General features: G+C 51.0%; 1 protein-coding gene across 8 annotated transcripts in view; it reads right to left on the bottom strand.

The window, feature by feature from the left end:
- Window positions 1-22,704, bottom strand: part of TOX2 (TOX high mobility group box family member 2) — a 133,164-nt gene that overhangs the window by 95,729 nt on the left and 14,731 nt on the right. Inside the window, exon 1 of one of the 8 annotated variants that reach the window (XM_027620434.2) lies at window positions 10,097-10,222. The exons of 6 other annotated variants lie outside the window; for them this stretch is intronic. In XM_027620434.2, coding sequence (XP_027476235.2) covers window positions 10,097-10,222 — 126 coding nt within the window. Of the gene's footprint in view, window positions 1-10,096; window positions 10,223-22,704 lie in introns of those variants that run through there. One more of the 8 variants, XM_027620432.2, reaches the window with a different exon arrangement.

Genomic DNA, 22,704 nt, shown 5'->3' with positions numbered 1-22,704 from the left:
ACAGAAGTGACCTCCGGGGAAGCTTGGGGTCCAGAGGGAATACAGACACCAGCACTTGATGACACTGGGGATGACAAGGCGCTAGGGGGAGATAAGCCAGGTGAGAACAGTTGATGCACACCTGTTAGGTAGAGGGACCAGAGTGAGCAGAGGGTAAAAAAAAACCCTGGGTGTGTGTGCACAGTGGTGGAGGGGGTTGTCTACAAACCACTGAGGGGGACTGCAGTGCAGAGTGGACAGGAGGAATCAACATTCACTGAAAAAAAATGGGGAGAGTTTGCCTCAATATTCTTAAAAGAAGAGTAATGGAGGGGTGCCTCGTTTGGCCAGAGACTAAAACTTTCTGTGCGGCCAACATCTGAAGGAGTGTGATAGTGATGTCAAAGAAGAACTTAAAATCAGTGCAACGGAAGAGAAAGTGCAGAATTAGACCCGACTCTGTATGAAAACGTATGGTGAAGGAGGTCACTTAACGATATGCTGGGTACCACGTGACATGCTTTACATAGAGTATTTCACTCGAGCTTATGAGGGAGATATTATCCCACTTTATGGAGGGGAAAATGCATGGCACAATCTAGGCAACTGCTCAAAGGTCACACAGCTAGAAAGTGGCAAAGCCAGAATCTTCACTCTGCCAAGGTTCACCTTCATAACAACTATTCTATTTTGTCTCTCCTTTTGAAAACAAAGAGACAAAGACCAATTATTAAACAACAACAACAACAACAACAGAATGGGGATGACAGGGTTATCCTGTTCCTATTTAGGACCACTTAACTAGATATCCACTGCAAGCCACCCACCAAAATGTACTCTAAACAGATTAAACAGTTAAGTGTAAAAAGTCACGTTATAGGGAAATATCAGAAAACAGAACAGAATGTTTATCAGATCCATGGCAGCAGGGTAACTTCCTCAGCCCTTGAAGCAATCACAGAGGAAGGGAGATTGACAGATTCAAATATATATGCATTAATATCTTCTGTAGAAGGAAGCATAATAAAACCAAAATGAAAAGGACATCAGACTAAGAAAATATCAGCACCAACTATGAGACAGTTAATATATACAATGTAGAAACACTTCAGTCAAATTAAAGAGACAGAAAGATGCTGATAGACAAAAGAACACAGGACACAAACAGGAAAGTCAGGCAAGAGGCAATTTACCAAGAAACAAATATATAGGGAAAATGTATATTCGATTGGATGACAGGGGAGAAATGTACATGAAACACACCTACTGTAATGAAAGGGATATTTCACACCACTGCTGACAAGGAAAACAGTTTCCAGCCTCCTGGAAAGCAACATGGCAGCCACTCCCAAGGCAGACAGCTAGCTGGGAGCAGGGTAGATGAAAACCCAAGACCCCTGTCTCCTGCCTCAGGAGTCACCCCCTCACCATACCTGCCCATTGTCTCGAGTACACCTACTCTTGCTTAAAGTGGTCTTCTGTTCTGAGTGCTGGAGATGGTACCAGCAATGGGTGGGACACAGTCTTTGTCCTCCTGGGCTTGTACTGTAGTGAGGGGGACAGGACCAGGAATTGTAATATGGGTGATGAGTGTGTACTGGGTGGGAGCCAGAGTTCATCGGAGCCTAGGGAAGGGCCACGTAAAAAGACTTCACAGAGGAGATGGCTTCTCTCTGCCCAGGATGAGCATAATTGGCCAGGTGATGAGAGAAGGCACCTGATGGAAAGGAGAAAGCATAGGAACAACCCTCACCAAGGCTGGGGGGCTGGAGAAGGGGCCCAGGCACCTAGCAGGGAGACAGTGAGAGCTGAAATGCAAGCTGAAATGTCATGATGGGGCTTTCAGGGCTATACTAGGCAGCTGAAGCCTGCGACGGAAGCTGCATTTTAGAAAGCTGGCCTCTGGCTTCGGGACAGAGAATGGGTTGGAAAAGGTAAGACTGAAGCCTGTCCAGGAAGCCAGGCAGAAGCTGCTGTGATGATCGGCGGGGTGGGGACCAGGAAGCAGGACCCTGAGCAGAGCCTGGGCAGAGAAGAAACATTTGATGGAGCAATAGTAAGTAAACCAGTGTGGCAGTGATTCAAAAAGAGACATTTATGTTGATGGCTAGAAAGGGAAGCGGGCTTGGAGCCAGAATAAAACCACGGCAGTCCCCAGTGTGTTTCCCAAAGTACAGAACCAAGAGTCTCAGAGATGAATGAAAACTGCCAAGAGCAAGGGATCACCCAGGAGTTAGAAAGGGGGTGACTCACGCAGGTCGCAAACCCTAATTTCCTCTCCTTGGTCACATACTTCCTTCTGATTTCTTTTTCTGATGATTCATAAGAAAAAAATTTCCCCTTTTAAATTCAAACCAGAAATGCTTGAGCACCTGAGTTCACCCTGCCCAAGCTATAACCTCTGCCCCTGAGCAAACAAACCCCAACTTAACCCCAAGCAGCTAAAAAGACACTGGCTGCCAAGAAACCGAGAGGAAACAAGAGGTTTCTAGTGCTGTGACAGCTGTCAGAAGCCCCCCAACCCGCCCGTGCCCCAAGAGGGTCCTCAGTGCCAGCTCACACACACAGGTTCAAGCCCCTTAGCCAGAACTCATGGGATTTCAGAATTCGGAATTTGTTTGGATTTCTGAAGAGGAAGAGATAATCCCACCAATTACATAGTACCTTCAGTAGGGGTCCAGAGCCACACGTGCAGTAAAACACATTCATATTTCTGCAGTGAATCCTATGACTATGCATACAAGCCAAACTGTGGAAAGAGCCAAGATGTCCATCGACAGATGAATGGATAAAGAAGAGGTGGTATATATACACAATGGAATATTATGCGGCCATCAGAAGGAATGAGATCTTGCCATTTGCAACGACGTGGATGGAACTGGAGGGTGTTATGCTGAGTGAAATAAGTCAATCAGAGAAAGACATGTATCATATGATCTCACTGATATGAGGAATTCTTAATCTCAGGAAACAAACTGAGGGGTGCTGGAGTGGTGGGGGGTGGGAGGGATGGGGTGGTTGGGTGATAGACATTGGGGAGGGTATGTGCTACGGTGAGCGCTGTGAATTGTGCAAGGCTGTTGAATCACAGATCTGTACCTCTGAAACAAATAATGCAATATATGTTAAGAAAAAAAAAAAGAAGAAGATAGCAGGAGGGGAAGAATGAAGGGGGGGAAATCAGAGGGGAAGACGAACCATGAGAGACGATGGACTCTGAAAAACAAACTGAGGGTTCTAGAGGGGAGGGGGGGTGGGGGAATGGGTTAGCCTGGTGATGGGTATTAAAGAGGGCACGTTCGGGCGCCTGGGTGGCTCAGTTGGTTAAGCGACTGCCCTCGGCTCAGGTCATGATCCTAGAGTCCTGGGATCGAGTCCCACATCGGGCTCCCTGCTCAGCGGGGAGTCTGCTTCTCCCTCTGACCCTCTTCTCTCTCATGCTCTCTATCTCTCATTCTCTCTCTCAAATAAATAAATAAAATCTTTAAAAAAAAAAAAAAGAGGGCACGTTCTGTGTAGAGCACTGGGTGTTATGCACAAAGAATCATGGAACACTACATCAAAAACTAATGATGTAATGTATGGTGATTAACATAACAATAGGACGCCTGCGTGGCTCTGATGTTAAGCGTCTGCCTTCGGCTCAAGTCATGATTTCAGGGTCCTGGGATCGAGTCCCACATTGGGCTCTCTGCTCTTTGGGAGCCTGCTTCTCCCTCTGCTTCTCTCTCTCTCTCTCTCTCCCTCTGTCTCTCATGAATAAATAAATAAAATCTTTAAAAAAAATTAAAAAATAACATAACAATAAAAAAATTTAAAGAAAAAAATCCAAAAAAATAAAAAATAAAAATAAATAAAAATAAAAATTAGGAAGAGCTTCATGTCAGTTCAGATGGGGTTCTGGGGCCAAATGAGTTTGCAGCATATTTACAGACCAATATTTGGTGGTGGAGCTTTTTGGATTTCAGATAAGGAAGTTTAGAGCTGAATCAAGCATGGGGCACACAGGTGCTAGGCCCTTGTTGAGAGACGATCCTTCCACGTGCCCATTTTATAGATGAACAAAGCGAGGCTCAGAAAGGTAAAGGAAACTGCTCAAGGTCTCACAGCTATTAGGTGGCTGAGCTGAGATTCGAGCCCAGACTTGACATCTTTCCATGTGTATTCATGGATTCTCCAGGTGGCTGAAATGCCAGGCAGAGCATTTAGCATTACGGGGAATGTGGGCAGCACTGGGAGTGGGGTCAAGATCAGGTGCAACAGGAACTGAATTGCTCCTCCTCGGTGGGGGAAGGCACGTTTGTCTCCTCACACAAGTCTGGGGCATGCGGCCAACCAGGCCACACAGGCCCAGAGCTCCCCGCATCCTCCACAGACACAGCCCCTGCCCCCACAGACCTCAGAGCCCACTGGGCGTGGCAGGCAACAAACACACAAACACACAAACATGGCTACAATCGTGATAAATGCTGTGAAGCAAACAAGGGAACTACAGAGAGAGAAGATGGAAAGACTTGAAAAGATCTCTCTCTAGGGTTAAACTGGGGGAGCCCTGCAGGAGGAGAAGGAGCCTGCCACACAAGAAGCCCTGCGGGCAGAGGCATTAAGTGCAAAGTCCCTGGGGTCAGCAAGCAGAAAGCTGTCAATGTCACACAGGGGAGAAATAATGTGGCTAGAGCTCAGGGGAGGGACAAGGTTGAGATCAGAGTGGGCGGCAGGGGCCTAAGCAGGTGAAATCCTGGGGCCATAGCAGGGATTTGGATTTTATCCCAAATGGGAAGCCCTTGGGAGAAGTTCTTACAAAGGAGTAACATGCTCTGATTTACATTTTAAAAGATGACTCAGGCTGTCATAGGAAGAGGATGGCCTCTGTGAGGCTCCTTCCCATGAGTCTCAGTTTTCTCATCTACATCATGGGTTCATGAGAAACCTCATAAAAAGCACAGCCAAAGGTGTCTGGCATACAGCTGACTTAGAGCAAAGACTGGATTTTCCCACCTGATCACAAACCAGGAGAACCCAGTCCTAAATCATCCATAAATCACTCCCCTGATTAAAATCCTTCAGAGGCTCCCACCTCTTTCCCTGGGTTCTGTGGTCCTGCTTGACCTGATTCCTGCCACTTTCTCCAGCCCCATCCCCCATCATCTCCCACTGGACCTCTCTCGAGCTGCCAGCTGAACCACTCCTGGGACGCGCCAACGTCCTTTCCCTAAAGCACGAGGCCTCCTTCACACTGGCCCTGTTAGTCCCCCCTTCCTTCCTATGAACATTTGATGAGCACCTACTCCACGCCAACTCTGTCTTGAACATGGAGAGGCTCAAAAAGCAGCTGAGGACATCTGTGTGAGCACACGTGTGAGTGTGAGTGTGCACATAAAACAAGAATCCAAACACATCCAGCCTGACCCTCTTCTGATTGCTGGGCTGGATTACCTTGAAGACAGAAAACAAACATTCAACAGAGTAAACAAGTCACTTATTTAGTATGTGAGAAGGTTCTAAGAATTATGGAAAGAAGAAAAAGGTGAGCGGGTGAGATGAACCAGGAATAGCGGGATGGAGGGTATGCGAGTTTAAACAGGGTGGTCAGAGGCGGGCCTCCCTGAGAAAGGGACAGTTGGGCAAACTGGAAGAAGGGAAGAGACTAAGCCAGACAAGTATGGGGGTGGGGGGGGTGGAGACAGCCCGTGCAAAGGCCCGGGGGTGGGGCAACAGAGGATGGAGTGTACCCCACAGATGGCACTGAGATTACTCCTCCCCAGAGAGAGGAAGCCATCACTTTTTCCGCGGCCTTATCTGATGGCTGCGGTCAGAGGAGCAAGTAAGGGCAGGCGTGAGGGCTGCAACAGCTCAACACATCCGAGGGGCCTCAGTGGGGCCCCAGAGCAGCTGACATCCGCTCGGCCTGCGGCTTCTTCCTGTGGCTTCTGCAACGCAGGTTGCCCCAGTGGGGGCTATTTTTGCTCCTGTTTGGGGTTCTGTGCAGGGCTCCTCTGTGCCTGGTACTGGGGGCTGCTGGGCCTGGCCCCTCTTTGGGTTTGCTCTGCTCAGCCATCTAAATGTTCCAAGTGTCTTTGGGGATATTTACTGTCCAGCAGGTGGGAAAGAAGAGGAAATCTGTTATACGTGTCCTTGTGTCCGTCCTCATGACCCTCCAAGATCAGAGAGGTTAGATGGTTTATCCAGGGTAACACAGCCAAACCAAACCACAGGCTGAGGATTCTGAGGTCTGAAGGCCCCTAATCTGCAAGGAGTCATTTGCCTTTGCACCTAAATTAATGTTTCCCAAGCAGCTGCTCTGTGCTATACGTCCTTCCAGAGAGCATGAGGATACAGGTGCATCATACCCGGTGTCAGTCCCCCCAGAGCATCACAGCACTGATGCGGAAGATTGCGATGGGGTGGCTGCAGGGATGGGTCCCCGGCCCAGACTGCTGGGGGGGTGGGAGGAGTGAGCAATCAGAGCAGGCCTCCGAAAAGCAATGATGCTACAACTCTGTCTGCAAGAATGAGCAGGAGTTCAAGGGGTAAAGGAAACATTCTGGACAAAAAGGTCTGCATGTATAAAATCCAGAAGCACCACAGCTTGGTTAGTCCGGGAGGGGGCTTCAGAAAGCTGCCCAGCAAGTGATGATTCTGCCTGGGAGGGAGGAGGCAGAAGCTAGCTTGCTGACTGCAAAAAATGAGATCAGACAGGTGCCCCAGCCCCCCAAGTGGCCACATTAAGGTATCAGAACAGATCCAACAGGTTCCAAGCAACCATCCAACAAAAGGCTTTCAGCAGGGGAGTGGTTCACAGAGATCCTGCCAGCTGTGTGAGGAGAGCAAACTCCACAAGGAAGGTGGAGTCAGGAAGGCCCAAGCGGAGGCTCGCGTATCACCCAGACAATCAGCCAGGTAATAGTGAAGTGGGGAGGTGGAGTTGTACCCCGCGGGGGCAGCCACCCAGGAGTGAGGCAGAGAGAAAGGCCAGGGATGATATAAGCCAAGGAGTAGACAGCACAGTGTTTACCAAGATGGGCGTGTGTGGAGGTGGGGGCGGATGAATCAAGACAGGGACCATTTAGAGTCACCGTCTCCTTCAGATGAACCCTCTGGGGCAAAGGTGTGCAAACCAAAGCGGCTTCTCTATACCGTCCCCCCATTCATAAGAGGTGGCTGCTCCCACGGCCTCAACTGCTCCGCACAGCAAGTAAGACCCAGGGAAAGTGAGTACGTGGCCTGAAGTCCCAGCCAAAAATCAAGAGAGGGAAGCCTGCAAATCTAGGCCCAACTGATTTCTGTATCAATGCCCATTTCGACAGATACCCAAAGCAGAGGGCCCCCACGCCCTCCCTGGAAAATGGCACCCCAGGGTCTGGGAGAAGCTGGAGAACTCACTTCCCATCTACGGTATTTCAGGGCTTCATTTGTGATCCACTCATGTGAACACTTGCCAGGCCCCCTGGCTGGACAGAGATGGTGATCCTGGACAGCCCTCGGGCCCCCTGAGGCAATCACAGCGGGTGCCACAGACGGAGCCCCAGCTATGCTCGAGCTGCCTCCTCGGGAAACCTCGCATCCCTGCCTCTGCTCCCAATTTCGTTAATTACTGGTTTGTGCATACAGGAGGCAGCAGGAGGGAGAGAGTCATCATGGGTGCCACTAATCACAGAAAGGAAATTAATTTCAAACATGAAGCTCATCCTCCATTGGAGGTTCCACATACAGCCCTGATTTCCAACATGGAATAGAAGAGTAGGAGTTGGGAGGACCAGCCTGAACTATTTTTCTAAGGGAATCAGAGACCAAAAGAAGGCAAAGAAACTCACCCAGGATCGCAAAACAATTACATAGAAGAATATAAACATATAACTCTGGCTTCCCACTCCCTGGGCACCTTCATCCTCTCCATAAATATTCATTAGGTGTCTGCTGTGTGTCAGACTCCATGAGCCAGCAGATACCCTGGGCCCCAGTCAAAGGCTCCCAGGGTCCTCCCCCAAGAGAGGAGAGTATTTTTATTCACTGAGCGCCAACACAGTGCTTTATATATCTAGCCCCATTTAATTCTAATAATCTGCCATTTTATAGGTAAGGAAACTGGCTCAGACAGGTAAAGTGACCTGCCAGAAACCACACAGCAAACACAAAGCAGAGCCAGGACTCAAAGTCAAGTCTTAAACCTGGGTTCAGCTCCTGTTCTCCAAGTCCAGGGGGGGATTCAGGGGTGGTGATACTCCAGCCACACCCTCCCTTCTAAGACCACTCCCACCGCCCTTCCAAAGCCTTTCTCCGACCCTGGGCTCTCAGCTAGCACTGGCCTACTGGCTGGCTGTTGTGCCGAGACCCCACCAACACAAGGCTAGTATTCAGAAAGCTGTTCAGGAAGCGTTAAAAATAAGAGTCGGTTCTGTTTCAAGACAGCCAATAAGTCCCTGTAATTAACTCCTCTCCCAGTCAAGAGCCCGTGAATGTAACCAGAGACATAGAGAAATTGGTCCCAGACAGGGCTATGTAGCAGAATGTGGCTCTGAATCCAAGCTCCCTAAGAAGGGAACCAGAACACAGAGCCTCTAGCTGTAAACACAAGGGGGAGAGTTCCTCAGGTCTTATGCCCATATGGGCACGTCTGCATGCACGCGCGCGCGCACACACACACACACACACACACACACACACACACACACACACACACACACACACACAGTGTTAGCCATGAAGTTCTCCTGAGCAGGGCTAAGGGTTTGGAGCATTTGTTCATTCACTCACTCAACATTTATGGAGGTCCTACCACATAAAAGGCAAAGTACTATAGGCAGTGTGTGTGTGCATGCACACACACAATCATCACAATACAGGGAAGGAAGTATCAGTGTCCCCATTTTATGGATAAGGAGACTGAGACTTGCAAACTCAAGAAACTTGCCCTATGTCACAGATTGTATTTGTGGCAGAGTTGAGATCTGAAATCAGTACCTAGCCCAGACTCTGGTACACAGAAGGCACGCCATGGCCATTTCCTCAGTGGCTGGCTGGCTCCAAAGCCTCCCTCAGCAGACTGAGGGCCTGTGACCTCTTGCCTTTGATTCAGCATGCAGAAACTGGAGATCATGCAGGGGGCACAGAAGCTTCTGTTTCTTGGTCTCTCTCAGTTCACCTGGGACATTCCAAGCAAGGGAAAGCACGCATTTGAGGGCGGTTTCCGTTTCTGGGACACACGTGCACAAAGCCAGTTTTTCAACAATGACCTTGATGAATCAGAGCACCAGGAGAGGTCAGGTCTCCTGCTCATCGGGGTGCAGCCCTGTCACCTGCAACCAGCCCCACCCCCAACTCAGCCAACTCCCTCCACAAAGACCATCTCCCCAGCGACAGCTAGAAAATGCCATCAGTGTTAGGTTTCTGCATTCAGAATCTGTCACCTGTTATGTGTGTATGTGTTTGCCCTTAAGTCTGTGACAATGTTCTCCCTCATCTTTGGCTGTCCTTGCTTTTCCAACAGGATGGCAACTGGCAATCCCAACTGGTTATTTTTCCATATTCTTAATGGACAAAAGGAAAAGGTGGTACTTGCAAATTTGGAGAGGAAGTTTTATTTATTCCACAAACTCAAAAATCCAGTGGAAGGAGGCAGCTCAAACTTTGTTCCTAGTGACAGCCCCAGCTACTCCTCATCCCTCCTGCCTTGAAAAGCCCTCCCCACTCCTCACCCTAGGTATCTTCTGGGCTCCTACCATACCATGTGCTAGCCCCATCCTTGTTTCTGGTCTGAGTTGGCCAGACCCCCCACCCACACCTGGCCAGGCCCACTGCAGGGGGTGCTGAATGGATAAATGAATGAATGAATGAACAAATGCTTCCAGAGCACACTGGGCACCTATGAGGCTCAGGGCGCCAAGACCTGCCCCTCCAGGGACCAATCCCAGCCACTTTCAGAATTCCTTTTCAAGAAGGGGCTGCCAACTGCCGGTCTCCTGGACCCTCCAGAGCATTTTCATTCCACAAGGAGACAAGCACTAGTCCAGGTCCCGGCCTGCACCCCCCCCCCCCACGAGGCACCGTCTGTCTTCGTCCCGCAGCGACGTCCTGACCACCTCCACCGCAGGAGGTGGCGGTACCACCCGCTGCTTACCTTCTGCTGAAACACACCTGCAATGCACCAGCGTCTTGCAAGTAGAAGGAGCCCGAGTCTCATTCCACAGAAGCCCTGGCAGTGAGAGAACGCGCCCGCGACAGCCTCTGTGCGATTCTGCTGCATAATCAGCACAGAAAGAGAAAAAAATGCCAGAAATAGCAAGCTTTATAAGCCCTCCTGACAAGTCTTGGTCCTCTATTGGCTGGAGGCCCGGCACCCCCGCCCCCCATCCCATTCCTATAAGGTGAAATGGAAAAACCTGTTATTTAACCTCTTTCATCAAAATCTATCTCCCATCCCAATCTGGGCCTGAGTGTTCGGAGCTCCTGGCATTGGTCTCCACACCAGGTCTCGGGGAGCGAAAGGGGAGGCAGCCTTCCCCACTCAAGCACACTGCCTCAGGAGCAGGTATTGAGCTGGAAAGGCTTCTGGAAGGCAGGCTGGCAGCACCTGTCAACATGTGAGAGTTGCATGCCATTTCATTTGGCAATCAGACTTCTTAGCATCCGTCCTGCAGACATCCCCGTTCTGGTGTGCACGGTGCATGCCCACAGATGTTGCTCATTACAGACAAGAATGAGGGGCATGCTCAATGTCTAAAACCACGGTCGGGGTGAATGGATTAAAATATATACATTCTGTGTAATATGACGGAATGAGAAAGGTCTGCAGGTGCTGCCTTGGGACTGGTTGGGAGAAAAAGTCAAGGACATGATCCCCATTTTTATAAAAACAATAACTCTGTGTGTGTGTCTGTGTGTGTTTGGATATGCCCTGTCAAAGATGCCAAACTGTGAACAGTGGTCACCCTGCGGAGTAGGAGAAGGGGGTATTTTCATTTGCCACTTTTCTCTTTTTTGTCTTGTTTTTCTTTTTCTTTTTTTCTTTTCTCTTCCACAAGCAAGTATGACATTTGTAATTTAAAAAAAAACAGAAGAGCCTCCCTGGTTCCTTCCCACTCCTCTGACACCAGCAGACTAAGGGCCAAGGCCACCCACCCCAAGGCTGGATCAGGTTGGGACAGGGCTGGCTGGAGGCACTATGGATCCCCCTGCAGGCTCATTAGCTTTCACACAGGTGCAGTTAACTTAGGGCTCCATGAAGAATGTGGACTCTGGAATAAGACAGAACTGGGTTCAAATCCTAGCTGTGCCTGCTGGAATGGTTAGCCTCCCTGAACCTTAGTTTCTTCATCTGTAAATCAGGATGGCAGTACCTATTAAGTGCCACGTACCATGCTGGGCACTGCTAAACCAATTTTAATTTTTGGACATTTCAGAAATACTAGAGACTGCTGAGGAAGGCTCACAGAGAGGAAGACATCCAGGACTCAGTGAGAGGAGTTCTGAGAATCATCCCATTATTGAACATTTATAGCAATAATAAACTAAGCGACAAGAAGGACCTGGGTAACGGTGACATAGGGGACCGATGCCCAGATTTCTGCATGAGGAGGGGGCGGGGGGATCAGAAAGGGCTCCAGAGAGGAAGAGCCTTGCATCTGTGCCTCTGCACCTTTCCCATGCTCTTCCCTCTGTCTGGATCATGCTTGCCCAGACCCTCACACAACTGACTTCACATCCTGCTTGGAGATCTCCTTCCTCCCCAGCGAGGGCTCCTTTGAATCACCCACACTGGATTACTCTCTTCATAGCACACCCCTCCAGCCAATGGTTTCTGCTTATTTGTTTCGATGGCTTCCATTTCTGTTTATTGTTCATCTTCCCCAATAGGCTGTGAGCTCCGTGATGACCAGGACCCTCTAGAGCCTTGCTCATCTCTGGGTCTTGGTTCCTAGCAGTGGGCCTGACACACAGCAGATGCCCAACAAATAGAAAGTACACACAATCTGTAGATCAAAGGCCCAGATCCCAGCACATGGAGCTTGTGTGAAAGAAGGGAAAATACAGATTCTGTACTATGACAGAAAGATGGAAATTTCAGACATATTGAAGATGTGAAAACACACACACACACAAAGCTGGGAGAGTGCTAGAAAAGCCCATCCATGAATGCTTCTATAGGCTTAAGATGGGAAAGGACTTTCTAGGCCCAAATTCATTTGCACACAGACATTTATTTCTTCATTGCAACATTATTTATAAGAAAATGGAAACAAGAATAAAATCCATTGAGGGGTGCCTGGGTTGCTCAGTCAGGTGAGCATCCGACTCTTGGTTTCAGCTCAGGTCAGGATCTTGGTCAAGCCCCGTGTCAGGTTCCATGCTCAGTGTGGAGTCGGCTTGTCCCTCTCCCTCCTCCACTGCCCCCTTCTCACTTTCTCTCTCTCTCTCTCAAATAAATAAATAAAAATCTATAAATGTCATGCTGTTGCTGTTTGAAAAAACAGTAAAATCCCTTGATAGGGAATTGGTTAAATAAATCACAACTCTCTGTACAATGGAATACTATGCAGCCATGACAAATGATCTGCATTCTCTGATATGGAAAGAAGCCCATATTGCTTGTTGGATGTTGAACTTTCTAATTGGAAATGAGAGGCTCCAATAAGCAAAAGGTGTAACTGATTGTTACAGAGAAAGTGTGAAGCTAAAAGCCTTCAATTATCATTTATTAATTCATTCACTCAACAGCATTCTCTGTTCCCTGTGCCTCGTCCTTACTCTATGTAGGGCAGGGTTCCAGACAGAAGGGCTGTGTGTGATCAGGACACTGTCCTTGTCCTCAAAGACAGCTCAGCTCAAATATGTAGGTGAGAAACTAGTACATAAGGGAGACAGTGCTCATGGCTAAGGGCCGCAGGGGGGCTTCCCAGAAAAGGTGTCATCCGAGCTGGGGATGGAAGGAGGGGCACTGTTGGGTATACAGAAGGGAGGAAGCATGTTGAGAGGCAGAGGTGGGGCAACACGGGGCAGGTGCAGAAAGTCCCTGCATTCTCCATCAAACACTGAACTCCACCATGGGTGGGAAAGGGGATCTGAGAGCTGAGCCTGGGTCCAGAAGATTCTGGACTTGATTCTGCCACTCATGAGCTAGAAAGAGGAATTCTGGGATTGTGACGATGCTGTCCCCTGGTGTGTGTGGTCACAGAACAGCTTCCCGACCTTGACTCACTCACCCTCAGAGTGCCTGCCCCATTAAACATTGATCTTGGTCATGAGATCAAGCCCTGGTACCCAGTGCAGGGTGGAGGGGGTCCCAGCTCTACAAACCCTCTGCTTAGTCAACTCCTTCTAGGGTAGAGCCAGGGAGGGACTGCTGCACCCTGACGGAACTCAGCATTTTTTAGTTTAGTTTTTTTTTTTTTCTTTTATTTGGGGCATTTTGAGGCAGCTTGATGGTTATGGTTCAAAACAAAGAGAGATGACTCAGCTTCATGTGGAGAGCTGAAGCCTTTTGGAAAAGATATTTCCGTTTGAATGCTTCTCTCTTCTCGGCCACAGAGGCAGCTCATCCAGGCTGCCTTGTTTTCTTGACATTCAACTGTTCCCAGGGACGAGGGCCGGGCTCCTGGGGCCAGACTGCCTGAGTCCAAATCCTGGCGCTACCCCTTACTCACTCAGAAGATCTGGACAAAGTTATACCCTCTCTGAGCCCGTGTTTACTTAAGATTGCCTTGCGGGGTCTTTGTGCCAAGCCACCATCACTCATGGAAAGGGTCCAGTCCATGCCTGGCACAAAGTGAGCGTACAGTAAATATCCCTATTAGTAATGACAGCGCCCCATCCTGAGCTTCTCCTGTGCCTGGATTATCTCACTTACTCCTTACACACTGCCAAGCACAAGGTCCCATTTTGCGGGTGAATCAACTGGGGCTCATTTGAGCTGACTTGTGTTTCCATCTTCCCATTCAAGAGGGTCAGTGCACACACACCAGGCTGACTTAGGAATGAATCTGTACAAGCTCTTTCTTCCCATCTGACTCTCTCTGCACCAGCAGCCAAATGCACACCAGCTCCTCACGCCTTTATCTGCAAAATGGGGACAATATTCTGAGGTTGTTGAAATAGTCTAGTCACGGCTTAATAAAAATAATGCCATGAAGGTGCTTAGAAACCCTCAATGTCATCACATCACTCTTTCCTCTGGGACAAGGCGTCAACAAAACACCGAGCTCTTCATGTACAATACCCCAAGGACAGGCACGAAGCTGTTTGGGAAAACACCCTCACAAGTCAGGCGAAAACCCCAAAATGAGAAAGAGGCGTAAGCTCAGGCAAATAAAAAAGAAAAGGACTTTAAAATGACCCGTCATCAAATGGCCACCCTGCATCAGGACATGAACACAGGGTCTCTCAAACTTTTGTCCTGGAACAAATGAAAAAAAAAAAAAAAAAAAGGCCAATGCAGGCTAACACATGTAACTTTCCATCCCCTTCCCCTGCTTCACCCTGAAGGACATGCTGACAGGGCAACCTTAATAGTAACTGACTAATTGTAAACCCTGTGATTACCAGGGTTGATTTCCATGGAACTTCCTTTTACAGCGCCGAGAACCTCTCTGGAGCATAATTGCCGAGTTCAATTTTAGCTCTGTCACGTCCAACCATCGCTGCTAACTAAGGCGGGGGCTTCCGTGCCAGGTAAGCTGTAATGAAGTCAGCTCCCCGCTTCGTTTCACAATATTGTGATGCCCCCGTCAGCACCTATAAGTGCTGAGAAGCTCCGGCTGCTGTGAAGTAAATCTCACCCAAGGGAAGTGATTAAAACCGCTCTGCACCGCAGAGGGGCCTGGCTAGGTCCTCGCACCCACCGGGACGATGTGGCTGCTCAACCCCACGCGCCTCCTCGCCCTGCCTCCCTTCCTCCTCTGTAGGTGCTTCCCGCTCCCCCCACCCCTCCCACAGCCCTGTCAGCATTCGAACTCATGTCTGACTGCGCAGAGTCTCACCAAATGGCCCCCACACGGCCTCCCACGGTGCGGCAGGTGCACTTTTGTGGGGCTTCAGCACAACACCACGTGCCAGCCTCCCTTTGTCACGGCGCCCCCACTGGCCTTGGCATCTGTCCTGTTATGAAGCAGCCCCCACCTCCCCCACACACGACTCCCCCTGACCGGGTTCCACCAGCACAGCTGTACTCCCGGGCGCTGCCACGCCTGTCTGGCCTGACTTTGTGCAGACCTCACTTTTTGTCCAGAAACTGGCAGGAGCAGAGGGGTGAGGACTGTGCCCTCTGAGCGCCCACTACTGGCCGGGCGCGCACCAGGTACTTGGTACTCATGTAATCCCCACCATCAGCCAACAGCAAGGGGGCAGGGGCGCGTCCCCTTGTTTTATATTTGGGGAAACTGAGGTCTGAGGCCTTCCATGAGGCTGGTGAGAGGAACTGTTCTCAGTTCCAAAGACCAGTTAAGGCTGCCCTTCTCGTGAGGAGCTGCCAAGCCTCCTCCCCCTAGTCAAAGAAACCCTGGAATAAACCTATTTCCCTTTTCACTCATCTGCCAGGAAGCCCAGAGCCAGCTTCGCAGGCCAGCTTCAATAAGTGCAGAGCCCAGGGCCAACATATCTGCTTTCATTTTTCACCTAGAATTCGTTCTATTTTATGTTTTCATCAGCTCTAATTTTGTAGCGTATTACATACACTTCTGTCTTCATAGGTGTTCCTGTCACTGAATAACCAAAAATAAATGAGCAACCACCAAAACCACCAACCTCTGGGAGGTTAGGTGGTGTCCCCAGGCCCCACAGCAGGCCCAGCGGTGCTCTTCCTACTACTGTCTGGCCCCAGCTGCTTCTGCCCCTCCTCAACCAAAAGCAGGTTCTGCACATTCGCTTCCTGCCAAGCACAACAGCAGGGAACACGTCCTGCTACACCCACACTCACTTCTCAACGTGAGGTAACGCTAAGAGTAGCACGTGCTCTGTCCAGAGACATGGTGTTCCCCCAAGCCTGGACTTTGACTATCAGCTCTAGATGGCTACAGCTGTAGATGGAGAAGCCAAGGGCTCTAGGAAGCCCCACTCTCAAGGTCCAGCCAAGGCAAAGCCATGCTTCTAGGCAAGGATGCAAGACCACTCCGGCCAGAGGTACACAAGGAGGCTGCCAGGCAGAAACCTTCGGGGTCTCCAAGGCCACCTCCGCTGGCCCTCCACCACGACCACCCTGGACCCCTGCGTGGTGGGACAGGTGTTGCAAGCCAGCCAGCCCCACACGGCGAGCTGACAAACACACACTCTTCCTAGCCACACTGCTGTCTGACCCCCAGTTCAGCCAAAGGCAGTATGGAAATGAGTTCTGAAGCGTGAAGACCCAGGTTCAAATCCCAGCTCTGCCACTTACTAGCCGTGAACCCCAGGGAAGGGTGAGCCTCTCTGCAAAGCGGGGTGTTGATGCCACCACCTTGCGTGGAGACGCAGAGCCCACCGGCCCTGTGCCCTCCCTCCCAGAGGAGACGCGGTGCTGTTCCAGTGCCTGCCTCCAGCATCATCCTGGCAACTCCCTCCAGGGCATCGATCAGGAGGTGACAGGAAGAAGGAAAGAGCAGGGAGGTTTGCTCCAACTTATCTCATTCGGGACATGCTTTCTGGGACAAGACAGAAAAATAAAATTAAATAATGAAATGTGAGGTTGAATAGAACCCCAAAGTCAGGACTGACTTTGCTAGAACTGCTCAGTCCTACCTCAGGCAGGGAGGGAGGGGCTAGGGGAGTCCCCACGGCTTGTCCCACCGCTGGAGGGGCATCTGCAACATTTCCAGGCCATCAGCTGCAGGATGGGCTGCCGGCCCATGCGATGCATTCCGGTTACCATGGTTTCTGTTTATTCTGGGTCCTGGCAAAGAGGAGTGCTTGCTGTACTCCGACCTGCAGTCGCTGAGGTCCCTGCACTGTGCTGGGTTGCACACAGGCAGGAGCCCACATGCCCAGAAGAGAGGCACTCAGATTAACTCAGCCCCACGGGCCCCTCCCCACCCGACCCGGGGTGGACGGGGACCAGGCCCCATTTTCAGATGAGAGAACCAAGGTCTGAGGCTCGCGGCACCTGCCCAGAGTTTCATGGCAATGCCACAAGGAGCAGGAATTCAAACTTGAATTTGCCTGACTTGTCCTATTTTTCCAATTCTGTGCTGGCTCGTTTATGATCATTATTCTGGCTCCCAGAGACCTCAGGCCTTTTCTAAAACGGCCCCCCCTGAGATGCCTTGAGGGAACCTGCTGAAGGCTCGGGGACATCAGAGGCAGCTCACGGGAGTAAGTAGGCAGTTCCCCAGGGGGCTGGAAACTCAGATCCCCACACGAGATCTGACAACATTCCCAGTTCATGGTTCAAAGATCACTGGCCAACAGAACTAAATCCAAACCCCTTACTCAACCCAGCACCCCAGACCCGCCCCTGAATTCTACATATCTGACCTCTCCCTCACTGCCTCCTCCCCTTTCCAATGCTCAAATCCTTCCTCTTCCACAAGGATTTCCTGGGTGCCCACGTGAGCATCAATCTCTCCCTTGCCCCAAAGACCACCACGCCCAGCCACCCTGTGTATAAGCTGCCCATGGAAAGGTCTCTCCCCACCTCCCTCCTGAGACTAGGTCACATGGGGACTGCTCAGGGGACATCTATGAACCAAAATTCCTTTCTCAGACCAAGCACGCTGACACTTAAAGGGAACTGGCACTTCAACGGGTGCTCAAGTGTGCCAAGCCTCTCCTTCCAGAGGGCCTTTGCACATGCTGTTTTATCTAGAATGCCTCCCTTGCCCCACGTAGCAACCTGTCTTCCTACGACTCCCGAAGTTCCCTCTGACCCTCCGTTAACTGGCCTCGTAGTACCTGTGCAACTCTCCTAACCAGCCCTGGTATGCTCACATTTTGTGTTTCATTATGTCATTGTACGTCTCTTGTTCACCCTGGAGTTCCCACCACAGTGCCTAGCACACAGCGGGGGCTCCATCAGTATTCCCTGTCAGCCATGGTAGATTACAAAGATGACCACAGGTCCCCCCGTTTCTACCTGCGTGCCCTCTGCACAGTGATGTCACTGCTCCTCTTATCAAGAGATGGAGTCTTTTTCTTCCCACCTTGAAGCCGGGCTTAGCCACGTGAATTTATTTGGTCACTGAGACAGCAACAAATGGGCCACAAGGAAAAGCCTGAAAAGCATGCGTGCGCCAGAGCGTCTCGCCCTTGCTGCGCCAGGAGCCCCAGAACACCAAGTGAAGGAGCCGGAGCTAGCTGCTGGAGGAAGAGGTTTGGGGGAAAGCCGAGCCAACAGTCAGCCAGCCCCCAGCCAGCAGCCGGCCAAGTGCCACCCAGGTGAGTGAGGCCATCCTACACCACCCAGCTGTCAGGGAACCAGCCAAGTGATCGCACCTGCAGAGACCAGCCAGCCCGGCCCAGAGAGGCCTCCAGCCCACCCACAGATTGTGAGCTAAATAAAATGGTGGTTGCTTTAAACAACTCATTTTGGGTGGCTTGTTAATGCAGCAACTAACAGGAGCTAACAGAAGAACACTGGCCATGGTACGCTCACCGCCGAAGAACAAGCGTCTGGTCTATACAACCTCAAGTTGAGAACAATACAAGCCTCTTGGTCGGTGGGAAGCCACTGAAGGGTGAGGCCCAGGCCCGTGGGTTTGAACCCTACTGGCCTATGACTCTGGCTTCCGCCTGGACGAGGCAGGCACTCACCTCTGTCTGCAGTGGGAGTAACACATCCTATGCCAAGTCTTCTAGGTTGGGATGGTTTGAGTCTAAACAGGGAACATGTGTGAAAGGCCTGCCCCAACCCAAAGGAAGCTAGAGACCCTCTGTACGTGGGAAGAAAACTGCTGCAGAATAAAGATCATGACTTTGGAGCTGGACAGATTCTAGTTCCTGATCCACTCTGCTACCTGCACGCTGTGTGACCTTAGACAAGTTTCTCAACCTCTCTGAGCTTCTGGTGTCACCTGACCAGGTGTCAGGTGTCTGTGACATGGTAGTAATAATATGTAACTTGCAGGACTATTGTGAGGGTTGAAGAAGACAGTGTACATAAGACACGTGGCACATCGTAGGTATTCAATAAACAGCAGCTCCTCCTCCGTGGCCACGCCTCCCTAGCGGGACCTCTCACATCACCATCTTAGCCCCGCCACCCCCACTTGGCAGTAACAGTTTCCAAGTTTGATATCAGCATCTTGCCAGTTGCCAGGTTGTGACTGTAGCTTACATAACATCGAGGGGGGGGGGGAGGAGGTTCACTTGAAGAATGAGAAAGACCTGGATGTTGCCAGCTTTTTTTTTTTTAAGATTTTATTTATTTATTAATGAGAGACAGAGAGAGAGAGGCAGAGGGAGAAGCAGGCTCCCAAGGAGCAGGGAGCCCGACGCGGGACTCGATCCCAGGACCCTGGGATCATGACCTGAGTCGAAGGCAGATGCTTAACCATCTGAACCACCCAGGTGCCCAGGATGTTGCCAGCTTTGATGGACGAGAAAACTTCAGGCCACGGATAAGAGAGTGAAGATGATCCAGACCTGAACCCTCAGCCTCAAAGTCTTGACACACCCAAGCCCCCATCCGGCTTCATCTGGGATAACTGCGGCCTTTCCTCCCTTCACCTCCAAGGCCCCCGCATGCAGGAAGGAGGGAGGCAGAGAGGTGGGCTCAGCGCGGGGGTAAGGTAACCAGCTCTTACCTACGCTGAGATTGCTGGACAGCAGCGTGATTCCAGGGCCTCTGTCCCACAAAGCACCTACAGCAAAAGTGGAAGCCCCTCTGCCCCAAGGACCCAAAATGCCAAGAATGTGGTCTATAGAGATGGTCCAGGATGGACTCCAGCCCCCAGCCTAGCACGCATGCGCGCACACACACACACACACACACACACACACACACACACACACACAGAAGAAGAATTTGATCAGGGAAGACAGACATGTGGGGAAGAGGGCTCAGTGGGGGGGCGGGAAGGGCCCCGGAGCAGAGGCGTGCAACACTGGATTACTCCCCTGCCCCAAAGCCCTCCGGGGCTCCCCACTAGAGGACCCAAACTCCAGGGCCTGGCACTCAGTGCCCTTCCCAAGCTGCAGCCTTTGCCCCCTCCTCCACACTAGCCTGTACCCATCCAGACAGCTGTGCCCCAATTCCCCACGCCACCCCTTGGCCTTGGCCACACCCCCTCCCTGCTGAATGAGGTCATGGACGTCGAGAATGGGAGTCCTAGCAAACAGATTTGGGTTCCAGTCCAGTGTGACCATGGCCCAGTCACCTGACTTCCGGCGCCTCGGTTTATCTGCACAGAAGGATCAACTTCTACTCCAAGTGTGGTTGTGAAGATTAAATAAATAACATAAGCGAAACACCCATCCCATGATAGACATGAAGTTAACGGCCTTTCTGTTCTCCCCTCCCCTATATGTCCCCATCCTGCTCCCCTTTGAGGTTCTGCCTAAATACCTGTCTGCCACGAAGCCCTCCCTGAACACTGCAGGTCTCGGGGATTTTCTCTCCCTCTCTCCCCCCGCCCCACTCTCCTTTCTCCCTCCTCTTCTCTCTGCCCCCTCTCCCCTCCCCCTCCTTAGGCTCTGAAGTAAGAATTGTCCTCCCTGTGCAGACCCCCACCTATCCACCCATCCCTATATGCAGGCTCCATCACAACCTAAAGACAGGACAAAGGACCAATCATGACCAGAACCGTGGGAGGCTGCAGCACAAACAGTGCCCAGAGAGCAGAAATGGCTTACCCAAGGTCACACAGCAGAGTTCAAACGAGAGTCAACAGTCCTGCGTCCCCTTCCGCACTCTCAAGGCTATTCTCAGACAAGGATACGGTGTGTGGATGCTGACGGGGGTCCCACCCAGATCCCCCTTTGCAGACTGTGCATCCAACCCCCCAGTGGCTGGGGGTGCTAATGCCCCCTCCTCTGCAGAAATGCCCTTGGCTGATGGGAGAAAAGCACAGGAAGCATGACACCTCTCCCCCCAACACTCCCTGAGGAAGCCATGGCCAGGGACCAACTGACAAGGGTGTGAAAGGGCCACCCCCAGCCCTGGCCTCAAGATGGGACCACCTCTGGAGTACCTCTCTTGCTCCAGGACCCCCCGTGGGATCAGGTTGAAGCAGGTTCTCCAGTTGAGACCACCTCCTTGCTCACCTCCTCCCCCAGCCCTGCCCTGGGGTCCCCATGCCCCTTCTCAGGAGAGCACTCTCTCATGAGCATCCTTGTTTCAGGCTCTGCTTCTAGGGAGCTCAGCCTGACACAAAGGCCCTGGTCCTCGATCTGTGGTCCACTGACCAGCAGCTCAGCATCTCCCGGACCCTGTTAGACCTGCAAACTCTCTAGCCCCACTCCAGGTCTCCTGAATCAGAATCTGCATTTTAACAAGGCCCTGTGTGATTTGCATGCATGTTAAAGTTTGAGAAGCTCTGGCTTAAAGTCGGTTGTCACCGGCCAATTGTGGCGACCATCCAGTGAGCAAGGTAGTAACAAAACGTGCCCATCTGTTGCAGCAATCACACAACTAATGTGGGCGTTATCCAACCCTGATTACTGAATGCGGAGGTGAGCCAGGTAGTGTGGACATAAGCACCCTGAACACCAGTGTGTCATCTCCATGGCCCATGCTCTGGTGAGTGCAAGTTCCATGTCCTTCGGGCTTGAGCTCCAACCCCACACACCTTACTCGGTCACCAGAATTCTCTTTCACTTTGGAACTAGTCCAGCGTCTGCATTAGTCAATTAAAGCCTTTGCCTCTACCCCTTCTGGAGGAGGAGACCCCACCCCCAACACCAGACAGTTAGGAAAGGTTCCCCAAGGGCACCCTGGGAGAAGATGCTAGAAAGAGGGGTGGTCAGGATTCTCCAGGGCCCTGGGGGATCTAGGGAGGGGACAAAGATGCAGATATCTCTGCCTTGGAAGAAGAAATTGCTGGCCCGCCCTGGGTCAGAAACCCCTCTTCAGAGGCCCCACTCCACCCATCACAGGGTATGAGCCCCTCATCCTGGTGTGAGCCCCTCAAAGTCCCTCTAAGGGGACGTCCATGACCTTTGCAAAACTAAAGGCAATAACCAAGTCCTATGTGCTGAACGGACCCCAGGGCCGGCCCTGGAGGCTGCGATAATCCAGACGTGTGTTTGGACAGGAGCACCCTGCAAAGCTCGGTCAACGCTGCCTGTTGCCTGAGGAGGGAAGCGGCTCACCTTTTGCTAATCGTCCTAATTCATTTTTTATTACTAACTTTCCTGTTCTCTATTTGCCATCTGATTGAAGATATTACCAAAGGCATTTAAACAGCATCAGACCGTACCACAATGGCAAACATAACTCTTTTTATTGAAATATGCATTAATATACATATAATTCCCTGATCACAAAGACCTCACGGTCCACATGTTAGACCCTAAGCGAAGGCAGATTTGACAAGAGGCACATACACAACTGAAGGTTCTTCAAAAAACAATAAGCCACGTCAGGAGGGTGTGACAAAATGGGCACTTTCTCGTGCTGCCGGGGAACATGGATGACCCTCCTGGAAAGTGGCATGACAACCTGAATCAAGAGCCGTAAAAAATGCTCATTCCTTTGGACCCAGGGGTTCTACTTTGGCCCATAGCCACCAGCCTGGGTCTTTCTGTAATGGTTGGGAATGTTCTTTATCTGCAAGCCCAGTGACTATAGAGGGCTGGAAATATGGCTAGTGTGACTGAGGAATTAAG

This window comes from Zalophus californianus, chromosome 8 (assembly GCF_009762305.2).
Source record: "Zalophus californianus isolate mZalCal1 chromosome 8, mZalCal1.pri.v2, whole genome shotgun sequence".
NCBI classification, from domain to species: domain Eukaryota; kingdom Metazoa; phylum Chordata; class Mammalia; order Carnivora; family Otariidae; genus Zalophus; species Zalophus californianus.
This window is presented reverse-complemented; position numbering and strand designations above follow the sequence as displayed.